We start from the raw sequence: 21,562 nt of genomic DNA, 5'->3' as shown, positions 1-21,562 counted from the left end.
AGAGTTTATTAAGCATAAGAAAAGCAAAGCCACTCTTTTACCTTTTTTCTTACAGAAGGATTCCTAAATTCGGAATTCCTGGGATTCAGTTTTTTGGACAAAAAGTCTTGTAGTTGAATTTTAGCTCTTCCAGTTTTTTCTGTGAGGACAGAAGAGCTGTTAGGCTTTTTCACAGAACTTTTCTCCGTATTACAGTGGAAGCGATCTATAGGCATTCCAGCATAGTTAGTGTTCAAAGCTCCTTCTCCAGAGGAGAAAGCGCCACAGAAGCGTTTGGGGAAGCAGCTGGGGAGTGGGTGCGTAACTTAAGTCCAGACGAGGAGCCAGCACCCAGCCTTGGCTCCCGCGGTGTGACCTTCACACGGGTGGAGACCAAGTCCTGCGATGGCCTGGTCCTGTTTTTACAGAGGCCACCATGTGTCTTGGCAGTGACCTCGGTAAGACGCATATGGCTGTGCCATGCTAACGCAGAAGAGTGTTTTGACGTGACTAGGAAGGAAATTGCCTGTAGGGCTGTGTCTCCCGTAAAGTCGCACGCTTCCCCTGTTTCTTACCCGGGGTGGGATCCTGCAGGTCAGTTGCCGAGACACGCTGAGGAGTCTTGGCAAGTGTTTGCCTAGATTGGCTACTCAGCGCTTAGCTAGGACAGCTGCATCGGTGTGGTAGCACCCTTAGAGGAAAAAAAAGCCATTTTCTGCGAGGGGGGAGAAAGAGGCTTATTTATACTGGAAGGGGAAAGCGGCGGAGCGTCACTACTCCTCCAAATGTTCTCCGTGCTGAAGCAATAATAATGACAACGGTGACTGCCGCTGTATGCCTACTACACAGTAGCGCGTATGCCGTTATCTATCTAGCGCGTGTATGGATACACTCCGTAGGGTATGTTTTATATACGTGGTGCGCGTATACAGCGCCTGTGCGCGTATGCGCGCTATACAGTCGCATAGGTGTTATTTTTATATACGTATACCTGCGGGGAGAGGGAGGGCACGCGCCCAGCGTGGACCCGCCGAACCGCGCAAACCCCGACGGGAGGCGGGGCCGGAGCGGGGGGGCGGGGCCTCGGGGGGGGCGCGGAGCGGCGGTGGGCGGGGAGGCAGGCCCGGCCCCGCCCGGCTCCGCCCCCTCCGCCGCGCCCGTCCCGCCCCGCCCCTCGCCCGCAGCCGCCGCGCCGATGCCACGTGGGAGGCGGCGGAGCCGCCGTCGGCGCCGGGCCGGAACCGCGGCCCCCCTGACGCTGGGGACGGCCCTCGCCGGGCGCCGGGAGGAGGGGAGGTCGCGGAGCCCCCGGGACCGCGGCGGGCTCGCCGAGACCCGATGGGTGCTCGGCGCGGTGGCGCCCGGTTCGCGGCTCGGCCTCCCGGGCCTAGAGGCGCTGGCGGCGGCGGCCGGGCCTAGGGGCGGCTCCCCGCCCTGGGCGGCTCCCTCGCTGCTCCAGGTGCCGGCGGCGGCTCAGCCGGCCCCGCGGCGGGAGGGCAGCGACCTTCCCTCCGGCGCGCCGGCCGCCCTGGCCGTGCTGCGCCTCCAGCCCGGCGCCGAGGGCTCGGCGCGGGCGGCGGCGGCGGCGGCGGGGTCGGCGCCGCGCCTGCGGACCGTCTACGTGAACCCGCGCTGGCTGGAGCGGCAGGCCGCGCTGGGGGCGGCGGCGGCGGCGGCCAGCCCCTGCGCCGAGGCGGCGGCGGCGGCGGCGAGCGGCGCGGCCGGGGGCCCGGCGGCGGCGGCGGCGGCGGCGGGGCAGGGCGAGGCGGCGGCGGAGGCGGCGGCGGCGGCGGCCACCCCCTACGTGGGGCTGCGGCGGCCGCTGGGCTACCAGCTGGCCAAGGCCACCAAGGAGCGGATCTGGCGGGGGGAGTTCATTGATCTCTTTTCCTTGCTCCACACAGAGCTGGCCCCCGAGCACGGCCCGCGCCCGGGGGACACGCTGGACCAGTGGGTCTCGGCCTTCCTGGTGTACGCCAGCGTGCTGTGCGAGAAGCACCCGGCGCGCTGCGGAGCCATGTTCAAGTACCTGGACACCATCCGCAAGCTGCACGCCACTTACGGGGGCACCTCCTGGATGAGCTACGACGAGGACTTTCGGCGGCGGGCGGCCAAGGACCCCACGCTGCCCTGGGGCGACGTCGACCTCGACCTCTGGATGAAGTGGATGGCACCCCTCAAGTCGCTCGTCAGCAGGCAGCCGCGTGCCGACGGCGAGGCGCAGGCCTCGCCGGCCCCGCCGCCGCCGTCCTCCCAGAGTCCCAAGCAGGAGGAGAAAAGCCAGGTGTGACGGGCCGCGGCGGCCGCGGCAGCGCGTTTCCCCGCTCCCCTGGCCGGGCGCGGTGGTCCCTTGGAGGGGAGGAGGAGAAGGGGGCAGCCGGGCTGCCTTTCGAGGGGGTTGGCGGCTCCCGCCTCGCAAAGCCAACCCTTCTTCGCTCGTGCTAGCCGTAGGGCCGTGGCATCCGCTGGCGAGGCCTGAGCTGGCCGCCCGCCGTGGGAGGCGTGGGCGTTGATGGAGAAAAAAACCCAAAAAGCACGCTTTCAGCAAATGATTGTTTGTAGCATTTATCGCTCTGGCCACCAGAAATTAGGAGCCCCGCTGATTTCCTCCCCTGGTATAGAATTGCGTTTTCCTTAAGGCGTTAGGAGAAAAACGTTTTGGTTTGCTTTGTTTTCTTTCCTCTGAGTTGTCTTTAAAAACATTAACTTTCTCAGTAATACAGTTATGCGTACGTAAAACAAAGAGTATGGGCTCCCCTGTTACTATGGGAGCATGTGGTAGTTGCAGGCTGTGTGGGAGGCCAGAAAAATTGATGTGAATAAAGATAAACTTCAGTATGAATGGCTACAGCTTGCAAATTCACTGTGATTTGGAGATTTAACCTGGTTTGGGACTCAGTAGATTTAATCCACAAATTCTGGCCTGGTTTGTGGGAAAAGATGGTGGGTGTGATTAGGGGAAGTAGGGAGGATTTCGTGTATGGTAAGGTTTTGCTTTCAGCGTGGGCACCGGGTGTCACTGAACTGGTATAGCCGCAACGCACAGAGGCAGACCTACCCTTGCCACTGCCTGAGCCGTGACAGCGAGCTCCACGGGTACAAAGGGCTGCCTGCCTACAGCAGGGGTTGTGCTGCTTTTGCTTACGCTGGTGGCTGGAGTCTCAAATCCCCAGCACAGAAAACACTGAATGTTGAGTTTCCTGCCAGCTGAATGATGGTGGGGAGGTTCTGTTATTTTGGCTCTATTTATTTCTAAACAATTTTTTTAGGACCGTAGGAAGAACCTCTGCGTTCCTGAAGGGTTTTTGCTAGCTCATCACATGCTGTGCTTCCCAGGGATTGCCAGTGCAGAGGAGTGGCTAAATTGTTCGACCCTGTTAGCCTGATCTGGAAAGGGAGGAGCCTTTTTCAGGGCATCTGGAAGCGTCTGGTGTGTCACACCAAGTCCTGACTTTGGTACCTATCAAAAGTGACTTCTCTGGGCCAACCTATGACAAAGAAAGGGAGCAAACACCACACAGTAATGTAGATAAACAGGTCCTGGTACAGGAGTTGTGGCCTTGGTGCCTTCTGTGGTTGACGCTCTAGATTTATGCAACTTTTTCTGATATCTCTGTTTAGGTTTCTCTGCTTGCAAGCACAACAGCTCAGTTCTTGTTTTGCTGCAGATGTTATGTGAGCATCAGATGGGCAGTGGCTTATAGCTTTCAGCTCGCCCGAGACTGGATCTCCAGCTCGTCATGTTAACCAGGCTTGTAACTTCTTCCACAGCAGCCAGCCTGTCAGTGCAGAGCATTGCACTGCCTTCTGCTGAGGCACCGGAGGTCTCGATCCCCTTTGGTTTCGTGGAAATTTCCCAGTTCATTTTTAGTAGTGGCATTGATAATTTTTTTTTTCCCCCCCCAGAAATGGTGTAAAGAAAAATTAAACATGTTTATATTAACTAAGTAACTTACAAAATACCAGAAGTTTAATGTTTGTAAAAACAATAGTGCTCCAGCAGCACGGTGAAAAGCAAAAGTAAAAGTTGTGCAGTTGTTCACTGTGGGTTCAACCGCCTTTCTAATAGTCTCTTATAACTGTTTAAAAGAGAAAAATGTCATTAACTGAAGTAATGGTTTGAACAGCTGTTAAATGTAGATGAGGCCTAGAACAAAGTACGAGTTTATCATACTGGCAAGGCAGCAGCAAGGAAATGTTGCGCTCTTGGAGGTGACCTGTGGGTTTCCCCTGCACCTCCCCAGCTCCTTGCAAGCTCTAATTATGTTGTGTAAAACTCCTTCAGAGAAGCAAGATGTGACTTCGCGTTTGGGCAAAATAATCAGAGATTTGAAATGGAAGAGAATAGCCTTTTATGGGCTTACAGCTTTGGCCAGAACCTAAGCTTTTCCACGTTCATGCTGTCAAGAGGAAGAGGAGGTGTTTTACAAAGGCCTTTTCTTCCAGATTGTTTGTTTGAGCTGATTTTGTTTTCATGATTTCAAGGGATAGCATTAGGTAGCCTGACTGGATTTCATTTCCCCTTGCACTTGAAGGCTCCTTAAATTTCAGCTTGATGTAGTGCCTGTATCTCTGTTCTGCGCTTCCACAGAAGGTTAACCAGGAAAAACAAAGTCAAGGAAAACAAAGTGTCGTGTTTGAAGCTAGCTGTCCTTTCTAAGGCGCCAGTGAAGAGCTGTAACTTTGCTTTACACAGAAAGAACAAAGTGAGAAACCCTAGTTTTAGTTTGAGTGTGATAAGGGGCGCGTTTGTAGGATAGCTGAGAGAAATTCCTGCAAATTTATGTCTGTATGTATAACTTCAGACAATTCTCTTTTTTTTTTTTTTTTTTTTTTTTTTTTTTCCCCAGACTCCATGAAAACAGAAGGCCAGTTGGGATGGCAGTCAGACTAAGTGGGTGAGTTTATTTATAAAACTGACTAACTTTGGATCTTAAATATTTGCAGATTTGTTAAATACAGAATTTCTTATTGGTGCCAACAGCCTGACTCCGTTGGTGTTTAAGTGGAGCTCTGGTATTCTAGTGCATTCTTTTACCTCTGCTTCTGTTGCGTTGCAAGCTGTGCTAGAGAAGACATAGGAAATTCATTTTACCCAATCAGCAATTGTAACAATGGACTACAAACCTGCAGAGCAAGCCAGTTTGCTGGAAAACAGGAATTCCTGCAGCGCAGCACTTGTCACAGACTATCCAAAGAGGGCAAAGATTCAGGAAGGTGAATAAATTGAACATTGGTTGAATGAGGTCAGGAACAGTCTCCTGGAGGAGAACCCTGCCCTAAAATACTACTTTGAAAGTATAAGCCAATTTAATGCGCAGATTAACCCTTCTCATTTGAGCAAACTTGCGTGCAATCCTGGATCTTTGCAGATCACAACCGGACACTTCAAAAACCTATGTACTATATTTGTTTCAAAAAAAATAAATCATAACTTGTCTTGTTACAGCTGTTATTTTTACCATTTCACTGAGAGTATCTGCAACATAAATGTATATTTGACTTGAAACAGTATCATACACTTGGTATAATAACTCAGGTTGTCAACAGAATTATTCTGTGAGGCTTGATATTGCCTCTCCGTTCTTCTCTGAAAAATGCATTAACCATTGCTGTCGTTGCCAGAAATCAGTTTTAGCCCAATAGTGCATTACAAAATTCTTGATCAAGTATAATAATAATTGACCTAAATTATTATTCGGTTTTTATCCTCGTAGAATACGTAAGATCCTGAGCATCAGACTAGACCTTTGTAGTCTGGTGTTCATGAAAATCAAATTCACTGGTTCACGGTTTAATCATTCTACATCTCAGTATTTTGTTTTCTTTTCCTTTTCCCTTGCATACTAGGGAGTATGGTCAAGGTAATACTATGATCCAGTAACGCGCATGATGGTAAGGGTATGCCTTTAGTTGTTTCAGGAAAAAGCTGCCATTATCTGCTCTCCTTTACCTTTCTTGATAGTTTCAATAATATGCATAACATGAAGTGTTTGTAAATTGATATTAAACTGTTTGTGACTTCACCTAAATAAATTTTTATATATAAATGCTGTTCTTAAGCTTAGCCTTTTTTTTCCCTCCCTTGTTCTTATACTGTCACTTCCCCTTTTGTAATCACTTTTTTCCATCACCTGACCTTTTACAATATTTCTGTTGTTCAGTTATTAAAGCACAACCGAATCTTAGCTCTCGACAGAAAACAAATCAGCCTTTGAAATTTGCTTTCAATATTTTGCATAATGGCTTGATAATGTTGTAACTGTAGTTGTCGTAGCTTATTCATCTCGGCCAGTTGTTGAGACGATGACGGGTATCACGCCTCGATCTGTCTGAAAATGAAACAGCCACTGTACTGAAATACCAGTGTTTTAATGGCCTCCAGACTGGGACTCTGATCCAGTGAATGCTGAGGTATCTGCCTTCAATACGGTAGACTACAGAGCACTTTTACAGATGGAATTACAAGTTATAAAAATGCCTTTCATTTTTGAGAAGGAGCTTAAGCTCAATGCATCATCAGATCACTTGTGCCATTTTTCCCTTGGCCTGCTTTCTTAAGAAACCAGAATTCGGGTTACTCGCTGGTCCGTGCTGCATTTCTTCACCATCGTTGCTCCGTATGAAGCGCTGGAGGCATCTCCTCCTGAGGAAGTGCTGTAATAGTGGCAGGATTTGGGGGGAGGCGTGGGGAGGGGGGGATGTGGAGCGAGGAAGGGTGAGCAGACGTTGGTCTCCTCAGTCCCACTGACAAATTGCTCAAGTGTGGGTCTTAACCTACTGACTCAGAGCAGCGACAGTTCTGTTTCTCTTGTCCTGTTTGGGAGCAGCATACCCAGCTGGAGTCTGAAACGCTTCCTAACGTTCTTTGCCGAGTCCTTCTGCCAAGAATTTGTTGGGTTTGTTTGTTACTCTCTCCAGCCTTCACACAGTCTGGTGCCCTTCCTGGCACTCTGTCACCTCCCAGTTTCCTGGTTGCTACTGGTGCTGGGTTGGACCACCCTGTCGTCTGTGTCTGCTGTAGGCAATTGCCAGGGCTCTGCCTTGCTCTCCAGTGTCAGTGGCTGCTTTAAAATTGCTGCCTGCTTTCATAAAGAAACTTGCCTTTCAAATTATCAGCGGTGGTGTTTTTATGACATGTGGGACTTCTCCCACACACACACACTTTTTTTTTTTTTTTTTTCCTTCTTCATAATCTTGGCCTTCATCACTGTCCTTGAGCCACCCAGTAATTTCAGCGTGGTACTTGTGCATCCTGGCTTCGGGTTTATTGTTGTGCTGTAAGCTTCTGCGTGAAATTTCTTTGTCCATTAGTTTCTCATTAAAAGTGTCAGACTTCAAACGGGTATCTTCAAATTCCAGCAGTTAGTTACTGTGTGGTTTTGCCTTTACAGCTCCTGATGTCTTGTCCTTGTTGAGTCAGTGTGCTGGCTGTGTTGAAAGGGTGGTGGAGAATTGCATATCTTCTGTTCATCTCTGATTTATGGGTAGATTTCTGTCGGTGATTATAAGCTAAACTTGCTGTCGTTTACGTGGTATGGCAGGTACCACAGAGATGCTGAAGATGCCTGCTGTCTCAAAGCAGACACTGAGGATAACCCTTTAAAGAAGCGATGCGTGGAGATAGAGCACGTGGTCGGTGAGAGGCTTAGCGTTGAAATGAATCTCGATTCTGTTACTCTTTCAGTAACTGTGACCTGCAGCGGAAATCGGTGATACGCAGGAATTATACTATTTCTGTAAGCCTTATTACTTAGCGTGGGGGGGGATGTCTTCAGTGTTGCTGCAATTTCTTACCCTTTTCTCAAAAAAATCTTGAGCATTTGTACAAAGTTGCAGCAAAGCTTTTCACCAAGACTGATGGAATTTCCAGTTGGGAATACTTGTAAGGTGTGTGGGAATTGATTTGTTTGTGAGGACCCCAGCATCTTATGGAAAAACTGTTTTCTGTCAGTTGACTAGAATTAAGTAGCATGTACTTTGGGGGAGTAATTTCAGGTAAGTTTATTTTTAGGGATTTCTAGCAAGACAGGATTTTTTTTTTTTTTTTCACAGATGTGATTTTTTCATGTGCTGGATTGATACGCATTGTTATTACAAAGAACGAATTAAAACCAGTGCAATGTGACTGACAGCACAAAATGTGTTGCAACTTAGGGATGAGACTAAAACACCTAAGTCTGAGCAAGCTGAAGCAGCTGGGGAGTTTAGAGTTGATCTTCAGCAAAAGTAGAGTCAGATAAATGGGATTTCTAACTTCCACCTGTGTGCAGCAGTTAGTTAGATTTGAGATATTTGGAGCATCTGAAAAAACGAGGCAATGTTACTACTCTTTTAGCCTTACTAGTATAATGATGTGTCTTTAAAGGAAAGATGAGAGCAGAACATTTTGCATGTGGGGTAGCCTGTTGCATCTGCAGTTGAGCAAAATTATTACTTCTGACCTCTGCTGAGATCCTGTCAGTTATTCAGTGTGACTTCCAATTTAAGCTTAAACCGTTGCTTTCCCATCTTCCTCTTTTTCTCATCATCTCACCAACTTGTTTTCTTCTTTATAAAAATTTGGCGAAGGCAGCAAGCGTGTCCTGACACCCAGCCGTGGGTTCAGGCAGCGTCTGACCGGACGGTCTGAACGTGCGGAGCCTTTCACCCCGGTGTGGGTAGTTCTGCCAGGTTGGTATGGTCTAGCATGAAGAAATTTGGTATGTGTTTATGTGTCGTCGCTGGATGGGAGCGCACGTGGGAGCCTCCCCGGCTGCCTGCAAGGCTTCTGTGTTTTTGAGAAGCCGGCGGCATTGGCAACAGGTCTTTCTGTCCACTCCTGTGGTAAAATCAAAACCAAAAGCCTGGAGACTGTTGTAACGATTGAGGCAAGGGATGTGAGTCAGTGCTAACAGCCTAGATGTTTGTGGAAATGTTGCCTAGTGAAGTTATCAAACTTTTTTTTAGGTCATATGCTTAACGGGGACTGCAACAATTGATAATGTCTATGGGAGTGCTTTTGGCAGTTCTTTCTACAAAGATCCTATGTCCCTGAAAACGGCTGGAGAAATCTTAAAGCTAGATCTTACTTTTCCTCTTTCGTTTTGGCACTCAGGTTTGACTTTTACCCTATCACAGAGTTCAGTGTGTGTTAGTCCGGCCCAATACAGCACATAAATTTTTATCCATGTAATCTTCTGCATATAGCACTCTTTATTTTTTTTATTGTTTGTTTTTTTCTTTTTTCCCTAGGAATTCTCATCAAAACCAGCTGGCATCTTTGCAGTTTGTCAGTTTACTGGGCAATCGGCTAAACAGCAGCTGAGATTTAAAAAGCCAGGAACATGTTTACAATATCTTACACTTTTGTAAACTTGAAATATTTGAAGAAGTACTTTTACCTTTTTTGGTGGTTGTTGCTCTTTCTTTACTTTAAAGAACACTTTCTTCTTCCCAATGTCTCAGTGCAGTGTTGCTGTGTTAGTATTTCCAGGGCAGCAGGGGAATGTTTACATCCAAACAAAATCTGTTTTCTTTGAATTTTTTAATTGCAAACATTTGTGTCCCTAAAATCCTTTCCACAACACTCAGTCACTGTTTAGCTTAATTTTTTTGGTTCTGTGCAAAGTCTAAAACTCAGATCACGTTCAGTTTTCAGGTTTATTTTCTGAGCCATGTAATACGAGCATTGTATCTGCACCCACATCAGCGGGTGTCGAAAATGCCACTTGCCACTTAAAATGGCAGTCTTTAAAAACAGAAATATGGCTTATACTGGCTTCAGATATTATAAGTGCCATCTGCATTGCTGGTGTTCAAAGTGTCCGTAAATGCCCTATATTATCCCAAAATACGAGGTTACACGAAGTTAGGAGGCTATATGAAGTCTCAGTCCGTGACTGCGTGTGGCTTGTTCTGCAGAGGCAGTCGTAGGCAGTGGAAGGGCCGGGGGTGCTGGCGTTAGTTGGTGGGGCTGCTTAGTTGATAAGCTGCAAGACAACGTGGTGGCAGAGGACCTGGACTGCGTGTTCCCCTGTAGATGTCCCTGGCACAAACAGAGACAAGACAGCTCCTCAAAGTGTGTAACATGGGCCGAGAGTTCGTATCTCCTCTGCCTAAAGTTTTTACCCTCTGCTTGGGTGTCCTGGCATTCGTCTTCCATCATTCCTCCCTCATCTCCTCTGTTGTTTTCACTCCATAACAGTCAAATGTCATTCATGCTGGTGTTCGGGAGGAAGAAGTACCACCCGTGCATGCAGGTAGTTCCCTGCCATATACATATGCTCCCATGGATGATCCATGCAGTGCTAAGCGAAAAGGTTTTTTTCCCCCTTAAAGCTGCGGAATGAAGTTTATAGAAGTACTTAACAGAGGTGTGAGGATTACAAATGTTAGCAACTCCAGATTCTTAAGAATAAAATAAAGATCAGTGCGAGGTGGAGAAATCTCTGAGGGTGCCTTTGCTCAGGGCGTGCAGGTGTGTATCTTGGTGCACTCGGTGTGACTGCAGCTAATGAGGGACTTGAAGGAAGGGCTGTGGGCTGGGGGGGAGAAGCATTTCATTTTCCTTCTCTCCATGTGTCGTGGTTTAAACTCAGCTGGTGACAAAGCTGACCCACCAGGCATGAGGGCACTTCATGCAACTGGTTACGGAGCTGTGCCCCTCAGGGAGGGAGCTTAAAAGATCACTCTGCTTCTTGTGCCTTACCATGCTTAAAAAAAAAAAAACACCAAACCAACCCCCCCCCCCAACCCCCACAAAAAGTACTTTCATTGTATAACTGGAATGTGCAACAAATAATAACAACACATAAGCTACAGTTGCAAATGCTTTCTGAGAGGAGAGTGGGTGGTATCTGCTATGCACCATTTCCTAAAACATGCATTTTCTATTTTAAACATTTTGATTGCATGCAAATGAAAAGGAATAAAATTGAATGTTTCAATACAAATAAGGTAGAAAACAATACAATTTACCAGTGTGTTAAGATTACTTAAAACGTTCTGTAGCTTTGTTAGCAAGCATTTAAAAACATTAGGGTTCTTTTTTATCACCGCTCAAAACATTGAAAATGCAAACTTTTAGCATGTTACGACACTGTTGAGCACAAGTTGCTTGTGGCCCTGTACTGCACGGAGGTGTAAGTAATCTCGGTTGTTCCCCGTCAAAAGGGAGAGGACTGGATAAGCATATCCTTCACCTGCCTCTTGTACGAGGAAGCTGTTAATGGGGAGCGCTTCCCAAAGCGGAGAAGCTGAGAACAAGAGCTCAGGTCACCAGGTTCTGCACCGGCTCACAGCGGCTGAACTGCTGAGCTCCGAGATGCACGGTGCCTTTTTGCTTCTCTTCATCTTGCCGGCTCACAGTCTCTGAATGAGCAGTTTCTGCGGAACACGGAGACGAAGAAACTTCTTTTTTTTGTTTTTTTTCTGGTGTTCCTGCAGCATCAGTCTTGACGCCTTGTTGTGTGAAGCTGCTGCAAGAGGGTCTCGCCAAGCAACAGAAAGGTGAGGAGGGCTGGTAGAGATGTTTCCTTGTGAGTGTAAGAAAAGCAGAATGAATGCTACTAAACTTAGTGTGGGAAGTGTTGGTTATAGCTTGATTTGTATCTCACAGTGGTGGAGGACCAGAAAAGATAAATCTGCTTCTTGCTATGGCTTGGGTTGCCAGCAGTCTAGGACAGCAAGCCCTGTGTTTCATCGCAGAGTGGCATGGGCGTGGGATGGTTTGGCTGTGCTAGGAGGAAAAAATTATTTGACAAAATGTGTCCTGGTGAGATGGCTGACTCTGTGGCTTAACCTGGCAAGCCACAAGAAAGTAAAACATATTTTGCCTTTCTTTCAGAATGCAGAAGTGACTTTCTTGAGATGGGGATGTCGCCTTGAGCACGTGTGCCTGTTCGTTGTAGTGAGTGTTTTAAAATAGTGCTGCAGATGCTGGGCTTGGTCAAGCAAGAACCTGAAAGCTTTGAAATGTTAGCTTTAGACAGCTTCGTCTGTTAGTTTGCTCTGCTCAAAACTACTGGCAATTAAATTAACTTCTGTATTGCTCATTTAATGCCTCTGAAGTTCCACCACAGGTTTCCGGTGGTGGTATTGATTAATTACTTTATGAACAAGCAGCAAAGGATCTATTCTTCTGATTTGTTTCCCCCCGCCCCATCAGTGGGAGAAATGCCATTGTGAAGAGGAGAGCAATTTCAGACCTCAAGGTGAAGGCTAGAGTTATTCAGGAACCTGTAGAGAGTGCCATTTACCTAATCCTCCCCTCTCTGTTGCTGCACCCTTTGAAAACAGGCAGGACCAGAGTAAAAAAGCCAGCATTACTCTGGTGGGCCAGCGGAGAAGAGAGCCATTTGCGATAGCTAAGGATGGGAGAGTTGTCTTCATATTGAACGACCTTCATCTATGATGTCCATTTTAAGGATTTGGGGGAAGTAGGGAACACACCTGCGCGCACACCGTGCACTAGTAGCTACACAGCACTCCAGAAAAGGGACGAAGTTTGGGGCTGGCTATAGACTCCCTGCTTCTCCTCCATCCCCCTCTGCCGTGCCTGCTGCCGGGGCTCTGGTGGGTGGAAGGGGTCAGTCCACCACCCCGGTTCCCTGTGATGCCAGGGCTGGGAGAAGCAGGAATTCAGTCGATGTCTGGAAAAGCTGAGTTTTACAAATTTGTGTGTAAGCATTGGAAACTGTGGCTACGGAGCTACGAGGCTGGAGAAAACACGGTCAACAGTAAACTTTGGGAAAGACTCTTTACTTGGAAGCCTCTTTCAAGCAGTAAGGAAACAGCAAAGTCTGTCAGACTTTGCTGCGTGTTATGCTGAAGACAGTCAATACTGAGAGATGGTCAGAAATTATAAAGATGTGTTGTATGGGTCAAATTGTTGAGTGTGGCATATGAATATTTCTTCACTGTGATATTTCCTATTGCAGTTTCTACTCCAGTCTTTGTCCTGGAATTCCTTTTTCTTCCTTTTTTTTTTTTTTTAACTCCCAGTTCCCAGGGGACAGTCAGTGGCAATGCCCTGAGCAGAAACTGTTGAGAGCCCTCCGAGATACACTCATGGTTTACCTCTGAGATAGATACACTCACGGTTTACCTCTGAGATACGCTCACGGTTTACCTTCTGTGCGTGCTACTTTGCTTTTATATATGCTGGATTTTACCCACTGTTGTTCTGGGTAGTCCCACAGTTGCCAGGTCCCTCTGCAATCTCTCAGCATTTCCTGTAAAGATAGACTATCCAGCCTGCATAATTTTAAAATATCCCAGCATTCCTTCTAATTTCTTCTGGATGCAGGTGCTTTCAACGTCTCTAAATACCTCTGCTAGGTAGCAGGTAAGAGAAGGTCAACTTCTGCGTCCTCGAGTTTAGTTTGTTCGCGTCGGGTCTCTTGTCCTCTGAGACACCATGCTGCTCTTTACAGTAGAAGCTTCTACCTCCTGTATTTCTAAAACAAAGCTTAGCCACCTGACCTTAGATTCAGCATTATGCCAAAAAAACTCTCTAAAGCCCTTTTGTTTAAAAATGTAACTGCTCCTACTGCAACTATTTAAAAATTACTCCAATTTTTCTCAGCAGATGGACCCCTTATGTTCAGCAGCAGTTATTTTAACAACTTGCAGCGTCAGAAATGTTGTGCTGTTTGGGTTTTTTTTCTCAGAAAAACAGCAGTTTCCATAAAACAGGTTTTTAATACCTTTCCTATCTCAATTATTTTAAGATATTTTTGCTCCTTTTTACTCCATGAAAGGAAATTGGATTAACCTAGGAATTTGCACAAAAGTTTCTCTCAATTTAGTGCAAAGCCTTGTAAGTACATTATAATTGTCTTGCCATGCAACTTGTTAATGCATAAAGGTGTGTGTGCTATCAAAAAAAATGAGTCTTGGCTTTTACATTAATGGAGATGGCCTGCAATACAAGTGGGATTTTTCAGAGCATTATTAAATCAGAAATTTTTAATCATTCCTCATTTTTTTTACTTAGAGGATAACCAAATTGATGTGAACCAATTTCTGGGACTATATTTGTAGCGCTATGCTTAGTTTCTATTTTGGTGGTCTGGCTTGGAGCCAGACTTTTTTTGTTAACTTGGAGTTTTTTCTGGCACAATGTAAAAATGGCTCAGTTTTATTATTCCTAGCATTTTTCAAAATCTCCCTTCAGAGTAGACTTTTCTAAATTAACCAACGCTTGTGCAGTTATTTTCTACTTCTTACAAAACCACAGCTGAAAGGAGCAATTAAAAAGCTCGATTGCCGCTTTAAACTTGGATTTTAATCTGTATTTAACACGAATAAGCTTTCATTTCAAGATTCTTCGATGCAGCCATTTCCCCTGTCAATGCTAATCGTATTTTTGGGTGTGCGCGGACTGTAGGATCTAGCGCTTAGGGACTTAGAAATGATGGGCTCTCATACAAGTGATTCCAGATGGTTGGATTGTTTCCTTCGGACACTGTCCTGGCTCTTCCCAAGACGTAACTTTTACCAACCATCCCATGATCGCAACACGCTGACTCTCGGCAGGCATTTGGTGTAGTTAGGCTGTATCGTGCCTCTGTAATGCTGCACTGAATTTCTCTCATCCAGACTCGCAAGCAGAATAATACTAAGCCTTCCCAATACCGACACAAAAAGAAACACCCAAAAAATCCCTGGAGGTGCAGACGAGAAGCCAAGGAGAGAAAGCTGAACCCATGGCACGTGTCTGACTGTGGCACTGGCATGGCAGACTACCAAGCAGCTTCGCTGTCACTACAGGGAAGGCAGATGCTCGGTGCAGAGACGGCTGAGACGATCCTGGCGTTGGGTACCGCAGAGCCGCGGCAGCATCCCGGTAACGTAGGTCTGGCAAGTCCAAGTGCCGACGCGGTGGTAAACTACTCGCTATGAACAGTGACCTCGGCGAGACGGAAACACCAAGGAGGTGAAGCGCTGCTGATCTGTTGCTTTTGGACGAGGCAGACGTCCACCTCTGTAGTGTGAGCTACACAGCCAGGACTTTACTCACAAAGCAGTCTAAGCACATGAGAGCACAGGATCCAAGTCACCCCAGTCCGAACTGCGGCGATGATTAGACCCGCGTGTGACTAAATTTAATGCTGTCAGCTGCTGTACAGGAGGCCAAAGCATTGTGCCTGGCTACCTTTACTCCTCTTTCTCCCAAAATATAAATCTACGTTAATATAAATACATAAAAACCACATATGTAAATATAAAGTTAATTTCATTTTCAAGTCTTAAATGAATGTCCATGGTCTAAGCATAAATAAATAAATGGCCGCATGTCTCTGTTTTATTCAAAGCCATGTTTGCAATTCAGAAATGTCTCTTGGAGTCGTCAGACTTTTCCCAGCTCTCAAGCAGAGAGGGAATCTTCCTTCGCGAAGTCATCCACCTCGGGTGCTGCACTACTAGTAGCTGTGGATGTGCCGCATCCACTAACTGCAACAGCAGCCCCTGTCCGAAATTTGGCGGGGGGCAGCTGCGACCTCGCCAGTGCACCGCAGAGCTTGTCACGTAAACTCAAGGCACCTCTTGCTGGACCAGCCTAGGTAAGCAGAGTGAGGACAGAAAACCAGATCACAAACAGTTGGTAAGACACCGTGTCTTTTGATTGCTCTCTTGGTGCGCATCATTCTTGTATCCCAGGAAAATTTCCCACCATCAGAAAAATATTTGTCTTGTTTTAAAACAGGATGCATCTTCACATGCACAGGGTTGGTATCCACTAAGCTTCAATATAAACTTTTCTTCCCTGGGCAATAAAAGTTCTCATTATCCTCCTGAGGCACTGATAGTCTTTTCATTTATTGCTTTTAGATCTCCCAGCAGACTACAGAGAAAATAACGAATGAATACTTTGATTTTTACCAACTTTTAGTAGATGGTATGTTTTCATAACACAGAAATTATTACACAGATTGTCCTTCTGGCTGGAGAAACGAGTTCTAACACATTGCAGACCTTTAGGGGGGAGAATTCGTTCTGAGGACAACCATGTATCCTGGGAAAAAGATGGAAAGAGATAAACAAAATAAATAAACATTTGGAATGGAAATGGTGAGTTAGTATCTGCCCAAAGTGGAAAGTAGAATTCAAGTGTATTTCTTCGCATGCATGTGCAGTAGTTTGGTATTGTAAATCAAGAGAAAGAACATGCAGAATCCGCCCATCCTTTCCATTAACTGCCTGCATGCTCACATCCAGCTAAGGTTTGTATTTTCAGTGTAAGCAGGAATTCTGTAACGAGTCCTGGCCAACCAATGGACAATACATTGAAATGGTTAATTTGATGTATTGTTAATTCTAATCTTTTTTCTTCCCATTACATTTAGATACATATTTTGCTTTCAAGTTGAAAACGTGCAATTTTAGCCATATAGACCCATCCTGCAGTTCACCGCTGATAAGATTTTCTAAGATTTTAATGTCATAAAAACTAGGCTGAGGAGTTCTGAGTTAGAGCATTAGGGATAGATCTATCCTCCTTTGTGTTGTTCACAGGTCAGCCGAGGATTTCACCGGTGCGGGAGGATGTATGGCTCATGTGAATCAGCAAAGCTGGCCCTATATGGCACTCGCCTGGCCTCCCGCCGGCGTCAGAGATGTGCCTGCTGAAAGCGAGAGGTCACGGTTAGCGCGTTGCTGAAATATGCCTGTTGTTGGCTTAAGGGTCCCTACTGCAAAGCGGCGTAATTCAGCGCAGTCCTCGGGATCAGCTTGGCAGCAGCCCATGGGTACGAAGGCGCTTTGTCGTTCTCTTTGGGATGTGCTGAACGAATCCTTAGCCGAGCAATGCAAATAAGTTTCCAAGTCCTGTCCGTGAGTTATGGTGCAGTGCTGGTAAGTAACTCTGTGCGAGCTCCTACTCTGCCCTGCAAAGAAATGCGTTTTAGTGTGCCCCGGGGAGGGGGTGAACTTTTGCAGCTTACAAAGTACCTGTAACTGCTCTGGCTGAGCCTCGGGCTGATTTTTCAGCTCCTTAAGCAAACCAAAAGATTAAAACAAAAAGCACTCTCAGTCTGTTTGAGCTGACTTTTTGTTCTTCTGAAAAATTATATGGAGTTTTTTTCAGATTAAACAAAACATTTTTAGAGAAAGCTGGAGTGGGTTAATAGACCTAGCCCTATTTCTTACTGATAAGGAAGAGACATAATTTGAGAAGGCACCTTTCAAGGACACCATTTGCTCCTTGTCAATCCAGGCCTACAATACAGGCTTAATTATTAAATCTGAACTATTCCTCTTCTGAAGTCTCTTCTGAGTTTTCTATTCTTTACACATAGTCCCTATGGTGTTTGCTATTTTCCTCCTCTGTTGTCTATCCGTCCTTGCTTTTTCAAAAAATTTTTACTATGAGTCCGATTAAAAACACCCCCGTGAACTTTTTTTCCCTTGCCTTACGGCTGGGCCCTTCACCACGCACCCAGTTTCCTATGACTGTCTCCTCACGTTGTATGCCAGAGCCTCTCTACCCCCCACCTCCCTACAGCAGCATCCTCCGCTTCTCTCCCTTCACCCGAGGCTCTGCATGTCCTCCCGCCTGCTCTTTCCTTCCCACACCTCTGAGTGCCATGAATTTGCTTTTCACTCTCTGTTGGTCCTCGCATCCCTGCCACCCACCTCCACTCTGCTCTGGAGCCCCTCTCCGGACTCGGCCCTTGAACTAAGAGAATCTTTCCTGCTGCTGCTGTTTTGTTTTCCTTCTCACCCACTGACACTCTTAACTCGGCAGCTTGGGACCTGGTTAAAAACAGGTGTTGTTTTTGCAATAAGTAAATAAATTGACCTTTAAGGCTCTCCATGGCTCTAATCAGCAAAGAAAAGGCAGAAATACTCTTGTCCTAATAGAAACCTCAAAGGTAAGATGATACACTATGGGAATAAGGAGGACAGATGAAGCAAATGATACTCAATTTTGCAGTCAATTTTTGTTAATCACTACTGCCATCATTCATGTCGTGGTTTAACCCCAGCCAGCAACTAAACACCACGCAGCCGCTCACTCACTCGCCCCCACCCAGTGGGATGGGGGAGAAAATCGGGAAAAGAAGCAAAACCCGTGGGTTGAGATAAGAACGGTTTAATAGAACAGAAAAGAAGAAACTAATAATGATAATGATAACACTAATAAAATGACAACAGCAATAATGAAAGGATTGGAATGTACAAATGATGCGCAGTGCAATTGCTCACCACCCGCCGACCGACACCCAGCCAGTCCCCGAGCGGCGAATCCCTGCCCCCACTTCCCCGTTCCTATACTGGATGGGACGTCCCATGGTATGGAATACCCCGTTGGCCAGTTTGGGTCAGGTGCCCTGGCTGTGTCCTGTGCCAACTTCTTGTGCCCCTCCAGCTTTCTCACTGGCTGGGCATGAGAAGCTGAAAAATCCTTGACATTAGTCTAAACACTACTGAGCAACAACTGAAAACATCAGTGTTATCGACATTCTTCGCTCTGAACTCAAAACATAGCACTATACCAGCTACTAGGAAGACAGTTAACTCTATCCCAGCTGAAACCAGGACAATTCAATAATCTCCTTTTTCAGTGTGTCCCATATGCCCATAATACTACTGAAACTGTCTTAATTTTTCCCGTTCCACTTTCCAGCTCTCAGGTCTATGGCTCCCTGGCCCCTGCGCTCAAGAAATGAAACTAGAAACTCTCTGTCGAACCCGTTGCTTTTGCTCAATCGTTGTAACTTCTGTTGGGCAAGCTGTAATTCCCCTTCCTCCGAAAGCAGCCCTTTTTGTTTCACATGCCTGGAAGTCAATTAGCTGCAGCCTCTCTCCCCCAGAGAAATGTGCTGTGTTGCTGTTGCTCTCCAGTCTGCTCCCAAACACTACCAGTCCCCGCAAAAATGCATGTTCAGCGTGTGCAGCATAATAAAACCACTGCCTAAGACTGGCTTGAGAAAACGCTGAACTCCGAGTAGTTCTGTGCTGTTGTAGCACTGCCTATGCAGAAAGAAAAAATAGCTTGCAGTTAACTTGACTGACATAACTAGTTCTCCTGCCATCATAGTTGCTACTGTATGCTCTAGCATGTAGGATTCCCAGTATGTACTGTGGCCTCGTTACAGAAGCAGATACAGGACAGAAAAAACCCAGCCAAAACAACGACTCATCCCCTCTGCAATCTCACTTACAATCTAATGGTGTGGAGTGCTGGGGCTGCACCGAGTCCCAGAGAAGCAGAGACTGCAAGAACCCATATGAAACACCACAAACATCTGCTGACTGGTTTTTCCGATGTTAACTACTCCCACAGCAACCTACAGCCTTTTTTCATGACTTCAGCATGTCTCACGCTGTGAGCCAGAAGCGTGTGTGTAAGCAGGTGAATGAGCATCTGGAAAGATGAGGTAACGTGGTTTCACCCGCGATCCGAAACCTCCCGGTCTCCATGACCAGATTGATAAGGCCAACCCTGCTCGGCCTGGCACGTGCCCACCTTTTGAAAGACAACGTAGAGAAACCTATCTTGGGAATCAAACGACAGGTCTGAAAGGTCTGAGACACAGCTTTGTGAGCAGCTTGTATTTTTTTCCTTCAGTCACAAGCCCTGTCATGGGTATGACTTTGGGAACAGGATTGTTGTCAAGAGAACTAGGAGTGCATTCAGACTTGCTACTAGGAAAAGAAACAAACCAGCAGCAGACTGTGCTAACAGAGCATTGTAATTAAGCCAGGCGAAAACTAAAACCATACTGAAACACTCCCGTATTTTGAAGCCTTAGAAATATGAACTATGTCCAATTTTTGTAGCTTAAGCAGATACTCCTGTTAGATGCCTTAGCCATCTGCCTTAGGCTGAGGTCATCTTCAAGCCAGGGGTGATCTCATGACACGTATCACATCACATCACACGTTCCTTCCCTCTTCTCCCCAGGGCTAATACATGAACAAGACAGTAACTACACTGAAGATTTCTTTCAAAAAAATACCATAGATACCTCAGTTTAAAAATTAGTTAAGTTGTGGTGCTGTTAAATATAGAATGCTTTTTCTTAAAAGCTAATTTACTGCTCCTTATTTGTGGGAAAGTCACTTTTACAGCATTTTACTGAATGAGATTAAGTCAAAGCCGTTCTCTTAGGAAATGAAGCATTCTTTTTAAACCAATTAAGTTATCCAGTCTGTTTCCACCTGGGGGGAGCAAAGCAAGTGAGAGACTGACTTGATCCAAAGCCCCCTGACTTCAGAGGGTTTTGCTGATTTTTTTGATTAGGTTCTTCTGTAAAAAGTGACATAAGTCATGGTCATGGATACAGAAGCTGTGCTATTGGATCACCTGGCAGCACAAATGTGATGATATCAGATGTGAACACCTCTGCAGTACGCTGAATCAGAGTGCAAAATATGTTACGTATGTCGGTTTTATGCCAGCCACAGGAGGACAAACAATACCTCAGCCAAAATAAGGTGTTATAATACCTCACATAATACCTTACATATACTTTATATAATAACAATTCAGACAGACTATGCAAGTCTCTAGGACAAGTCATACCTCCCACCTACATTTTTTGAACCAGTATGAACCAGCAGAGTGAGTTTGTCTAGCACTTTGCAATCCGTGCCTGTTAGATAAGGTACGAGACACCCTAAATCATCTTGTCAAACCACAGCTTAAGCACATAATGAAACAAGCTATTTTATACAAAGTTTCTGTCTTACAAACACGGTTGTGCAGCTGAAGTCTCCTCTGAAAACACACGCGTGGTCAGGGGAGCCCCTCATCTTCTCAGAATTAAGTAATGAGCTGAGAAGTTGCACAAAAGGGGCATTAATCCATGATTTCCACATTTCAGTTTGGCCATAAATTTGCCAATGTTTAGCTAATACCCCAGAAATCATTCCAGGCTGGAAGGATATCTTTCCACCCTCAGCTGGAAATATTAAACAAGATGAAGTTTTCTGCGTGGTGGGATCCAAACACTGGTGCTATAACACGTTTGCACAATCTCTGCACCAGGGTTTCTCGAGAGGTTCATGTAGCAAGAGGTCCAGAGGTTCTCAGCAGTACCAGAGGCACACTTTGCACCTGGAAATATGAAAAGTACACATCCTAGAAGAGTGTTTTTTCCTGCTGTTAAAATATGAAGCACTGTTCATTCCCTTACTTGGCTCTTTCATAGAGGAAGCCAAGTATCAGGAAGAATGTTTGCATATGCCTCCACAAAAATCAAGGACACCTTTGCAAATCATTTGCACCAGAAATTATCTATTTGAAAAATGCTCTCCTATTTGTAATAAAATCATCTGCGAAGAGACAGTCGGAGTTCCTGGGAATATTACGGCATGCTTAAATGACACCTGAAGCAACACGGAACTGTGTTGGTCTGAGGCTGAATATTTTGGAAACTATATTTTTGGCTGTATTCAGCCCTGTTAATTAAGAGGACTAACCAGTGTGTTACAGAAAGTTTTGTTATCTTGCCAAACTCATTTGAGATCACTACTGAAGGAAATATAGGGCAGTGATTTAACCACAGCAAGTCTCTCAAAAAATCAGAGATTTAATTTTGCTTAAACAGAAAAGGCATCCTGAGGAAGAGAGAAGATTTATTTTCATAAC

The 21,562-nt window shown here is 46.0% G+C and overlaps 1 protein-coding gene across 1 annotated transcript; it reads left to right on the top strand.

Annotated features, from left to right (window-relative positions):
- The first annotated feature begins 1,150 nt into the window (after positions 1 to 1,150).
- On the top strand, positions 1,151 to 6,029 carry LOC128135253 (uncharacterized). Its single transcript, XM_052774017.1, has 3 exons — positions 1,151 to 2,263; positions 4,830 to 4,877; positions 4,964 to 6,029. The coding sequence occupies exons 1-2, from the start codon at positions 1,175 to 1,177 to the stop codon at positions 4,836 to 4,838; spliced, it is 1,098 nt and encodes a 365-aa protein (XP_052629977.1). The 5' UTR covers positions 1,151 to 1,174; the 3' UTR covers positions 4,839 to 4,877; positions 4,964 to 6,029.
- Positions 6,030 to 21,562: the final 15,533 nt, after the last annotated feature.

The sequence above is a fragment of the Harpia harpyja genome, chromosome 22 (genome assembly GCF_026419915.1).
Source record: "Harpia harpyja isolate bHarHar1 chromosome 22, bHarHar1 primary haplotype, whole genome shotgun sequence".
Lineage (NCBI taxonomy): Eukaryota > Metazoa > Chordata > Aves > Accipitriformes > Accipitridae > Harpia > Harpia harpyja.
This window is presented reverse-complemented; position numbering and strand designations above follow the sequence as displayed.

Excerpts from the sequence above, each read along its gene's own strand:
- LOC128135253 (XM_052774017.1), top strand. The coding sequence starts at position 1,175 with ATGCCACGTGGGAGGCGGCGGAGCCGCCGTCGGCGCCGGGCCGGAACC.